The following is a 12,516-nucleotide window of genomic DNA, read 5'->3' as shown; positions in this document are numbered from 1 at the left end:
CATAACACAGAGCGGCAAAGCAGAAGGGATTGGGAGTCAGGAGACCTGGGTTCTAATTCTGGCTCCACCACTTACCTGCTGTTTAGGCGAGTCACTTAACGACGCTAAAATATATTTTGTTAAAATCCACCCCTTCCTCTCCAAACGGCTAATGGAAAGAGAATGAATCCGGACTGTAAGCTCCCCTCTAGACTGTAAGTTCCTTGAGGGCAGGGAATGTGTCTACCAACTCTGCTGTACTGTACTCTTCCAAGTGCTTAGCACAGTGGTCTGCACACAGTAAGCGCTCAGTAAATACCACTGACTGATTGGATCCAGAAGACTTTTCCCCCTCTCCACCCCCCCCCATCTTACCTCCTTCCCTTCCCCACAGCACCTGTATATATGTCTATATGTTTGTACATCTTTATTACTCTATTTATTCATTTATTTATTTTACTTGTACATATCTATTCTATTTATTTTATTTTGTTAGTATGTTTGGTTTTGTTCTCTGTCTCCCCCTTTTAGACCGTGAGCCCATTGTTGGGTAGGGACTGTCTCTATATGTTGCCAATTTGTACTTCCCAAGCGCTTAGTACAGTGCTCTGCACACAGTAAGCGCTCAATAAATACGATTGATGAGGATGATGACTTAAGTGCCTGCTCTGTTGCTAGCTTGCTAAGTGACTTTGGGCAAGTCACTCAACCACTCTGTATCTCCATTTCCTCACTTGTAAAACGAAAATTCATTTATTCATTCATTCATTCATTCATGTATTTATTGAGCGCTTACTGTGTGCAGAGCACTGTACTAAGCGCTTGGGAAGTACAAGTTGGCAACATATAGAGATGGTCCCTACCCAACAGCGGGCTCCACCTACCTCTCCTTACTTCACAGGGATACGGGGATGTTGCAAAAAAAAAATATGCACTACGCAATGAAAAAAACACTTTGGAAAAATAACTGTGTTATGCAAATTCCAAGTATTATTATTATTAGAACGTTTTGTCTGTCTAGTCTTTGGGCCAAAAGGGATCCTGAAGAGGTACGTGGTTTACCACTCAGTTTCTTGAAAATAAAAATAAGGGCTATTACCTCATCAAACCCAGCGGCCTGCAGGTCTTGCAGCATCTGCCGATTCACTTCTGAAGTCCCTCTGGCCGAAGAACTTGTCTCATTTGCAAACGGCAGCAGGGAATTCCGAATTTCCTGCAAAGCTTTATGATACGTTACAAATTTGGGGGGATTGCGGCCTTGCCTCGGATCTTCCGCTGGCGCCTTACTCACGGGATCAACCTTCGCGGCATCTGATGGTTTCGGCAAATTCCGAAGAGACTCTCGGATTTCCTGCAACATTTGCCGGCTGCTGCCAGTATAGTTACTGGCAGGGAAGGTTTTAGGCCTCATCTGTCTATACCCTTCGGGTTTTTCGCCTCTCTTCATGAAAACATCTATCTGTGCAGCCTCCACGAAGGACGTGCTCACACAACTTCCAGTCGGAGCTTAACGGGCAGTTTCAGAACTCTCTTTTCAGCGCGAGCGAAAACGGTATTTCACACGCAGCCAGGGGTGATGAAATCCTTTACCGTCCAGATGAACAACCCTGGAAAAGCAAAAATGGAAACATGATGCGACAGAGAGAAGCACAGCAGTGTGAAAATCACTTATTTCCCCTGCCATTCACTGAAGCAGGGCTTCTCAACCGGGGGTCTACTGGCTTTAGAAAAGTGTGGACTTCTTAATCAATCAAGGGTATTTATTGGGCATTTACTATGAGCAGGGCACTGTGCTAAGCACGTGGGAGAGTTCAACAGAATCAATGGACGCGTTCCCTGCCCAAAACAAGGTTACAGGCTAGAGGGGGATACAGACAGTAATATAAATATAAATATTTATGGGCTGCTCACTTAGAGAAACAGTGCGACTCTGTGGAAAGAGAGAGTCAGAGGTCGTGGGTTCAAACCCCGGCTCCGCCAATTTCCAGCTGTGTGACTTTGGGCAAGTCACTTAACTTCTCTGTGCCTCAGTTACCTAATCTGGAAAATGAGGATTAAGACTGTGAACCCCCCGAGGGACAACCTGATCACCTCGTAACCTCCTCAGTGCTTAGAACAGTGTTTTGCACATAGTAGGTGCTTAATAAATGCCATTATTATTATTACTATTATTATTATTACCATTACTATTATTATTATTATTATTCCAGTTTGCTGGTTTAGGTTCTCCTTCCTGAGTCTACTGGCTGCGTCTTATTCCCTGACCGTGGCCAGGTTACCTGACCCTCTTTGGATCTCTCTATCTGAAACTTTGGATCAAAATCATTCCACATTCCAAACTATGTAATGACCAGTCCAAAGAAGTTGCCTGTAATCAGACACAGGCAAATTATTTGGGGACCCGGGTTATACGACATTACTGTCAAATCATTTGTCTACTGTCAAATTATTTGCACAGTGACTTGAACTCTGAAAAGAGACGCTAAGAAACCTATAGAATAAATCAATCCCAGTGGAGGTGAGAGGTTAGGAACTGACTGTGTTATTAAGGTGCAACTTTCCCACTTACGCACCGATATCTACAGCCTGACACAGAACCCTCATATTTATTCTATTTATTTTATTTTGTTAATACGTTTTGTTTTGTTGTCTGTCTCCCTCCTTCTAGACTGTGAGCCCGCTGTTGGGTAGGGACCGTCTCTAGATGTCGCCGACTTGGACTTCCCAAGCGCTTAGTACAGTGCTCGGCACATGGTAAGCGCTCAATAAATGCGAATGAATGAATGAACCCTCTGTCACACTATCTGGCAGCAGGGGCATATTCATTCAGTCGTATTTACTGATCGCTTACTGTGTGCAGAGCACTGTACTAAGCGCTCGGGAGACGGAGGGAGGGGAAAGGAGAGGCGAACACGGGAAGGGAAGGAGAAATAACTACTTCGACAGACTTCGGCTGGCTAGGAGACAGCTCAGAGCAAAAGGAGTAAGACTGACAAGAGAAACCTGAGGCAAACAACTGGAGAGGCTGGCAAGTGGAGAAAAAGCTAGGCAAGAGCCAAATACAGTGAGCGGTGCAAGGAACAAATCAAGAGAAATCCTACATCAAGTTCCCTATAGTAAGCACTTAATAAATGCTATCATTATTATTATTATTATTATTATTATTATTATTATTATTATTTGTGGTTACAGTCAGCTCTCATACATTTCCTTCCTTCCTCTCCCCCTCGTCCCCCCTCCATCCCCCGATCTTACCTCCTTCCCTTCCCCACAGCACCTGTTTATATGTATATATGTTTGTACATATTTGTTACTCTATTTATTTATTTATTTATTTATTTTGCTTGTACATGTCTATTCTATTTATTTTATTTTGTTAGTATGTTTGGTTTTGTTCTCTGTCTCCCCCTTTCAGACTGTGACCCCACTGTTGGGTAGGGACTGTATATGTTGCCGACTTGTACTTCCCAAGCGCTTAGTACAGTGCTCTGCACACAGTAAGCGCTCAATAAATATGACTGATCATCATCATCATCATCATCAATCGTATTTATTGAGCGCTTACTATGTGCAGAGCACTGTACTAAGCGCTTGGGAAGTACAAATTGGCAACACATAGAGACAGTCCCTACCCAACAGTGGGCTCACAGTCTAAAAGGGGGAGACAGAGAACAAAACTAAACATACCAACAAAATAAAATAAATAGGATAGATATGTACAAGCAAAATAAATAAACAGAGTAATAAATATGTACAACCATATATACATATATACAGGTGCTGTGGGGAAGGGAAGGAGGTAAGATCGGGGGATGGAGATTGATGATGATTTCAACGCCAGATCATTTAGTCCAGGTTTTCAAACTGGTTCCTAATCTCCCTCCACACTTCCTAATTTAAAGAGTCATTTTCTGTTAACCAAAAAAAAAAATGTAGCACGAAGAGCATATTTAATTAGGACGGGTCATTGAGGGTATGAGTAACAGATACATTCACTGCCCTACAATCCAGTATCTACGGATTTTTATTTCTGCTGTTGGGCCCTGCTGCATTATCAAACTGTTCTAGAACACAAAATGATGTCGAGGGGTTAGAGGAGGGGGCGCGTTCTCTGAGCCTGCCCTTATTTTGGATAACTTGTATTTTATCGGCGGGCTCGCCAGACCCCATAGCTTCAGCTGGCCGCCTCGAGGAGGGTGACTCCCAAATCTGTCTGGCTCGCCCCAACCCCTTTCTCCCCATCTAATGATAGCAATTATGGCACTTGTTAAGCACTTAATAGGTGCCAAGCACTGTTCTAAGCACTGCGGTAGATCTAAATGAATCAGTTTGGACACAGTCCCCGTCACACGTGGGGCTCACGCTCTTAATCCCCGTTTTACAGATGAGTAACTGAGGCCCAGGGAAGTTAAATGACTTGCCCAAGGCCACACAGCAGACACGCAGCAGAGCCGGGCCCATGCTCTATCTGCAAACCTCCATTTCTGTTTCCCTGCGAGGCATCTTCCAGCACTTCAAATATTCAACTCCCATCTTTCCCATCACAGGTCAAAATGCCACTGCCCTTCCTGTTTCGAAAGCCCAAAACTCGGATGTTATCCTGGATTCCTCACCTTCTTCCATGGATCTGTCTTTTCCTTGCCACCTAGATGGTCACCACCCTGGACCTGGGGCTAATCATAGTCTGGCTCGACTACTAAATTAGCCTCCTCCTTGGTTTCCCTGGCTCCGGTCGCCTCCCCCGTCTTACAAATACCCTCCATTCTGCTGCACAAGTAGGCTTTCGAAAAACCTTTCTGCACCCCCTCAAAAACCTCTAATGATTACCCATTCATTGTGCCTCAGTTGTAAAATGGGGATTAAAACTGTGAGCCCCCCCGTGGGACAACCTGATCACCTTGTAACCTCCCCAGCGCTTTGAACAGTGCTTTGCACATAGTAAGCGCTTAACAAATACCATCATTATTATTATTATCAAGCAGAAACTCCTTACCACAGGTTTTAGGGCCCTCCATCAGCCCTCTCCCTCTTACTTTGCCGCTCTTGTCTACCGCACAACTTATTATCACACATCTACCCCAGCAGCTGGTACAGTGCTTGGCATAAGGTATTTAAATACCACCCTTATTACTATTATTCATTCATTCAGTCATATTTATTGAGCGCTTACTGTGTGCAGAGCACTGCACTATTACTTCTTTGAATGATCTTCTGGGCAGGATAATACCCTTAATTATACCCCTGGTTTTCCAAGTTCACATATATATGAGCTTCTTCATTGTGAGCCCACTGCTGGGTAGGGACTGTCTTTATATGTTGCCAACTTGTACTTCCCAAGCGCTTAGTACAGTGTTCTGCACACAGTAAGCGCTCAATAAATACGAGTGATGATGATGATTGTTACCCTGAGTACCCTGGGCTTCTTTCAAAGTCTCTCCTCCTGTCCCATTAACTATTCATGTACACAGTCCCCCCCATCCCCACCCCAAACTCAACTTAACCATCTCCATTCTCTCTCACGGCAGAGATATTCAATATCTATAATGTACTGTCTGTCTCCCCATATTCAACATCTAATGTATTGTCTGTCTCCCCATATTCAATATCAAACGTATTGTCTGTCTCCCCATATTCAATATCTATAATGTATTAACTGACTGTCTCCCCCTCTAGATTGTAAACTCACTGTGGGCAGGGTTCATGTCTACTAACTCTGTTGTACTGTGCTCTCCCAAGTGCTTAGTACAGCATTCTGCACACCACAAGCACTCAAATAGAGAAGCAGCGTGGCTCAGTGGAAAGAGCCTGGACTTTGGAGTCAGAGGTCATGGGTTCGAATCCCGGCTCCGCCAATTGTCAGCTGTGTGACTTTGGGCAAGTCACTTAACTTCTCTGTGCCTCTGTTACCTCATCTGTAAAATGGGGATTAAGACTGTGAGCCCCTGTGGGACACCTGATCACCTTGTAACTTCCCCAGTGCTTAGAACAGTGCTTTGCACATAGTAAGCACTTAATAAATGCCATTATTATTATTATTATTATTATTATTAAATACCACCAACTGACTGACTGATGACGTTTTCCTTTGTGGGCTGGGAACTTCATTGGGTTGACCTCACTCCATGCATTGTTCGGACTTTCAACACAACTGAGGGGCTCTCAACCACCTTAGATTCATTCATTCATTCATTCAATCGTACTTACTGAGCGCTTACTATGTGCAGAGCACTGTACTAAGCGCTTGGGAAATCCAAGTTGGCAGGAAACTCTAGGAAAACGTAGATCATCTTCTTCCCTAAAAGATCATTTTGTAGCCTAAGTATTGTCATCTTCCTGCCAGATCTCAGATGATGAGATATTTTACATCAAAGAACCCCTTACAGTGAACTCAAACCGCTTGACGGTGAAAGACCACATGCTTTATTAAGTATACCCCGGGATGATAATAATAATAATAATAATAATGATAATGGGTGTTTATGGATTGAGAGCCCCATCTGGTATTTAAAAGATGCAAATCTAGTTCCCTAATTATCATCATCAATCGTATTTATTGAGCGCTTACTGTGTGCAGAGCACTGTACTAAGCGCTTGGGAAGTACAAATTGGCAACATATAGAGACGGTCCCTACCCAACAGTGGGCTCACCGTCTAAAATTATAGGTTCCTGAGTACTGTTAGAATCAATTCCTTTGTGGAGGCCCTCCAAAGCAAAGATTATCGATCATTCCGGAATGGAAACCCCCCTCTTCTTCCACCAGAAATGTTATCAGAGGATCACCACCATCTTATCACCACGTTAAACTATTGGATTTACAAAGTGGGTGTCTCAGAAGTCTCCTTGAAGGGTTCTGAATTCTCGAGGTGTCTGCTGGCGGCTCCGCAACCCCAGTGATGATGAGACCGAGTATCACTTTTCGATTACCAGTTTGGATTGACTAGATTATCACCTGTAGATTCCCACTTCGAATCTACCAGATGGAAAGATGCCATCGTGGGATTTGAAATTACTGCAAGGAGCAGCATGGGGAGAGCACCGATCTCAGAGTGAGGACCTGGGTTTTTACCCCAGCTCTGCCAATTGCTTGCTGTGTGACTTTGGGCAGGTCGCTTAATTTCTCTGTGCCTCGGTTTCCCCCAATGTAAAACAGGGATTAAATACCTGCTCTCCCCCCTACTGAAACTGTGAGCCCCAAGTGGAACAAGGGACTGTGTCTGATCTGATTAGCTTGAATCTACTCCAAGGCTTCGAACAGTGCTGAAAACATAGTAAGTGCTTAACAAATACCATAATAATAATAATAATAACTTGATGGCATACATCCTGAGCCCACTGTTGGGTAGGGACTGTCTCTATATGTTGCCAACTTGTACTTCCCAAGCGCTTAGTACAGTGCTCTGCACACAGTAAGCGCTCAATAAATACGACTGATGATGATGATACATCCAACTTCTGATTGATCCCCTCGTCCCCCTCTCCATCCCCCCATCTTACCTCCTTCCCTTCCCCACAGCACCTGTATATATGTTTGTACATATTTATTACTCCATTTATTTATCTTGTACATATCTATTCTATTTATTTTATTTTGTTAGCATGTTTGGTTTTGTTCTCTGTCTCCCCCTTCTAGACTGTGAGCCCGCTGTTGGGTAGGGACTGTCTCTATGTGTTGCCGACTTGTACTTCCCAAGCGCTTAGTACAGTGCTCTGCACACAGTAAGCGCTCAATAAATGCGATTGATTGATTGGTTGATTGCAAGCCAAATCAAAACACACAACTGACATTCTCGATAACAGCCCAAGAAAGCAAGGAATATACAAACCCCAAAACTTCACTCATTCATTCAATGGTATTTATTGAGTGCTTACTGTGTGCGGAGCACTGTCCTAAGCGCTTGGAAAATGCAATTCAGTAATTGAGAGACAATCCCTGCCCACACCGGGCTCCTGTTTAACCGCCAAGTGAAGTTATGACAGGGATGAATGGAGACCACTTTATTGATCCATTATTATGGATGCCATGCCATTATTATTCTATTCTATTTATTTTATTAATATGTTTTGTTCTCTGTCTCCCCCTTCTAGACTGTGAGCCCACTGGTGGGTAGGGACCGTCTCTATATGTTGCCAACTTGGACTTCCCAAGCCCTTAGTACAGTGCTCTGCACACAGTAAGCGCTCAATAAATACGACTGCTTGATTGATTGATTGATCCCCCAGTATTTCTGTCCTACAGACAGATGAAAAAGTTTGGGTAGCTAGCCCTGGCAAAAATGGCACAATGGGGGAAAAAAAAAGTTCTTCCTGATCCTTTCTAGAAGGAACTGTACTTTCTTTATGTAAATCCAAATATACTCTTAAAACTGGTAAGAGAAATACGACTGCAATTTTTTTCTGCATCCAATGGACTGAGGCACCAGGCATTTCTTTCCAGAACTTTTATTATATGTTCTTCAAATTAACTGCTTTAACAAGTTTTCCCCCCAAATAGTCAACATTTGCCAATAGGGTTAATTCCTACAATGGGATTCTTTTAAAATGTGTATACATTCATTCAATCGTATTTATTGAGCGCTTACTGTGTGCACAGCACTGTACTAAGCGCTTGGGAAGTACAAGCTGGCAACATATAGAGACGGTCCCTACCCAACAGCGGGCTCACAGTCTCATCGGCGGGGACTGATGGCTCTATATGCACATCAGTAATAAAATAATAGAGTAATGAATATGTACAAATACACACAAGTGCTGGGGGGGGGGCGGCTGGGCCATGGGGAGGGGAGGAGAAAATTATAAATAGAATGATGGCTCTATATGCACGTAAGTACTAAAATAAATAGAATAATAAATATGTACACACATATACAAGTGCTGTGGGGAGGGGAAGGGGCAGGGCGATGGGGAAGGGAGGAGGAGAGAATTATAAATAGAATGATGGCTCTATATGCACATAAGTACTAAAATAAATAGAATAATGAATATGTACACACATATACAAGTGTTGTGGGGAGGGAAAGGGGTAGGGCGATGAGGAAGGGAGGAGGAGAGAATTATAAATAGAATGATGGCTCTATATGCACATAAGTACTAAAATAAATAGAATAATAAATATGTACACACATACACAAGTGCCGCGGGGAGGGGAAGGGCGATGGGGAAGGGAGGAGAGAATTATAAATAGAATGACAGCTACATACACATCAGTACTGTGCTCTGCACATAGTAAGCGCTCAATAAATACGATTGATGATCAGTAATAAAATAGAGTAATAAATATGTACAAATATACACAAGTGCTGAGGGGAGGGGAAGGGCGATGGGGAGAGGAGGAGGAGGAGAGAATTACGCGTGGCTCGGTGGAAAGAGCCCGGGCTTGGGAGTCAGAGGTCATGGGTTCAAATCCCGGCTCCGCCACATGTCTGCTTTGTGACCTTGGGCAAGCCACTTAACTTCTCTGAGCCTCAGTCACCTCATCTGTAAAACGGGGATTAAGACTGTGAGCCCCACGTGGGACAGCCTGATCACCTTGTAACCCCCCACCCCCCACGCTCAGAACAGTGCTTTGCACATAGTAAGCTCTTAACAAATGCCATTATTATTATTATTATTGTTATTATTATAAATAGAATGAATAGAATGATATAAATATGATATAAATAGAATGATGGCTCTATATGCATATCAATAATACAATAGAGTAATAAATATGTACAAATAGACACAAGTGCTGTGGGGAGGGGAAGGGGGTAGGGCAGAGGGAGGGATTGAGGGCGATGGGGAGGGGAGGAGGAGGAGAGAATTATTATAAATACATTGATGGCTACATAGAGAAGCAGCATGGCTCAATGGAAAGAGCCCGGGCTGGGGAGCCAGAGGTCGTGGGTTCGAATCCCGGCTCTGCCACTTGTCAGCCGTGTGACCTTGGGCCAGTCGCTTCACTTCTCTGGGCCTCAGTTCCCTCCTCTGTAAAATGGGGGTGATGACTGTGAGCCCCTCATGGGACAACCTGATCACCTTGCAACCTCCCCAGGGCTTAGAACAGTGCTTTGCACATAGTAAGCACTTAACAAATACCAACATTATTATTATTATATCCACATCAGTAATACAGTAATGAATATGTACAAATCCACCCAGGGGGTAGGGCGATGGGGAGGGAGTGGGGGCGATGGGGAGGGGAGGAGGAGCAGAAAATGATTATAAATGGAATGATGGTTATATCCACATCAGTAATAGCATTAGGGTTATAGTATATATATATATATATATATAGTTATAACTACAGTTATAGTTATAACTATATATATATATATATATAGTTATAGGGCTATAGTAATAACAGTAATAATCAGTAATCAGTATATCCACATCAGTAAGCGCTTAGTACAGTGCTCTGCACACAGTAAGTGCTCAATAAATATGATTGATGATGATGATAATAGAGTAATGAATATGGACAACTACACCCAGGGGCTAGGGCGATCAGTAATAAAAGGTACAAATATACCCGGGGGTAGAGCCATGGGGAGGGACTGGGGGTGATGGGGAGGGGAGGAGGAGCAGAGAATGATTATAAATAGAATGATGGCTATATCCACTTCAGTAATAGAGTAATAAATATGGACAAATAGACACAAGTGCTGTGGGGAGGGGAAGGGGGTAGAGCAGAGGGAGGGATGGGGGGGAGATGGGGAGGGGAGAAGGAGAATTATTATAAATGGAATGATGGCTATATCCACATCAGTAATAAACAGAGTAATGAATACGTACACATGGGGTAGGGCGATGGGGAGGGATTGGGGGGCGATGGGGAGGGGAAGGAGGAGCGGAGAATGATCATAAATGGAATAATGGCTATATCCACATCAGTAATCGAGTAATGAATACGCACGAGTGCACCCCGGGGGTAGGGTGATGGGGAGGAGGAGCGGAGAATAATGATCAATGAAACGATAGCTCTATCCACATCAGTAATAAAATGAGAAGCAGCGTGGCTCAGTGGAAAGAGCCCGGACTTTGGAGTCAGAGGTCATGGGTTCAAATCCCCGGCTCCTCCACTTGTCAGCTGTGTGACTTTGGGCAAGTCACTTCACTTCTCTGGGCCTCAGTTCCCTCATCCGGAAAACGGGGAGGAAGACTGTGAGCCCCCCGAGGGGCAACCTGATCACCTTGTAACCTCCCCAGTGCTTAGAACAACGCTTTGCACATAGTAAGCACTTAATTAATTCATTCATTCAACCGTATTTATTGAGCGCTTACTGTGTGCAGAGCACTGTACTAAGCGCTTGGGAAGTCCAAGTCGGCTACATATAGAGACAGTCCCTACCCAACAGCGGGCTCACAGTCTAGAAGGGGGGAGACAGACAACAAAACATATTAACAAAATAGAATAAGTATGTATAAATAGAGTAACAAATACGTACAAACATACATCCAGGTAATAAATGATGGTAAAGCCATCACTATAATAAATGGAGTAATGAATACGGACGAACGCACCCAGGGAGTGGGGGAGATGGAGGAGCAGAAATTGATTCATTCCATGGTATTCATTCATTCATTCAATCGTGTTTATTGAGCGCTTACTGTGTGCAGAGCACTGTACTAAGCGCTTGGGAAGTACAAGTTGACCACATCTAGAGACAGTCCCTACCCAACAGCGGGCTCACAGTCTACAAGGGGGGAGACAGACAACAAAACATATTAACAGAATAGAATAAATGTGTAGAAGTAAAAGAGAGTAATAAATATGTACAAACATATATCCAGGTAATATATGATGGTAAAGCCATCACTATAATAAATGGAGTAATGAATATGGACGAACGCACCCAGGGAGTGGGGGAGGTGGAGGAGGAGAAATTCATTCATTCATTCCACGGTATTCATTCATTCGTTCAATCGTATTTATTGAGCGCTTACTGTGTGCAGAGCACTGTACTGAGCGCTTGGGAAGTCCAAGTTGGCAACAGATAGAGACGGTCCCTACCCAACAGCGGGCTCACAGTCTAGAAGGAGGGGGAGACAGATGACAAAACATATTAACAAAATAGAATAAATATGTATAGAGTAATAAATAGGTACAAACATATATCCAGGTAATATATGATGGCAAAGCCATCACTAGAATAAATGGACTAATGAATACGGACGAACGCACCCAGGGAGTGGGGGAGATGGAGGAGGAGAAATTCATTCATTCATTCTATAGTATCTATTCATTCGTTCAATTGTATTTATTTAGCGCTGACTGTGTGCAGAGCACTGTACTGAGCGCTTGGGAAGTCCAAGTTGGCAACAGATAGAGACGGTCCCTACCCAACCACGGCCTCACAGTCTACAAGGGGGGAGACAGACGACAAAACATATTAACAAAATACAATAAATATGTACAAGTAAAATAAACAGAGTAATAAATATGTACAAACATATATACAGGTAATATATGATGGTAATGCCATCAGTCATTCACTCAATCGTATTTATAGAGCAGTGACTGTGTGCAGAGCACTGTACTGAGCGCTTGGGAAGGACAA

General features: G+C 43.5%; 1 protein-coding gene across 1 annotated transcript in view; it reads right to left on the bottom strand.

Moving 5' to 3' along the window:
* Positions 1-12,516, bottom strand: part of LATS1 (large tumor suppressor kinase 1) — a 36,889-nt gene that overhangs the window by 22,933 nt on the left and 1,440 nt on the right. The window contains exon 2 of the mRNA XM_038767442.1: positions 1,079-1,586. Coding sequence (XP_038623370.1) covers positions 1,079-1,426 — 348 coding nt within the window. The 5' untranslated portion in view covers positions 1,427-1,586. The remainder of the gene's footprint in view (positions 1-1,078; positions 1,587-12,516) is intronic.

This window comes from Tachyglossus aculeatus, chromosome 2 (assembly GCF_015852505.1).
Source record: "Tachyglossus aculeatus isolate mTacAcu1 chromosome 2, mTacAcu1.pri, whole genome shotgun sequence".
Classification (NCBI taxonomy): Eukaryota; Metazoa; Chordata; class Mammalia; order Monotremata; family Tachyglossidae; genus Tachyglossus; species Tachyglossus aculeatus.
This window is presented reverse-complemented; position numbering and strand designations above follow the sequence as displayed.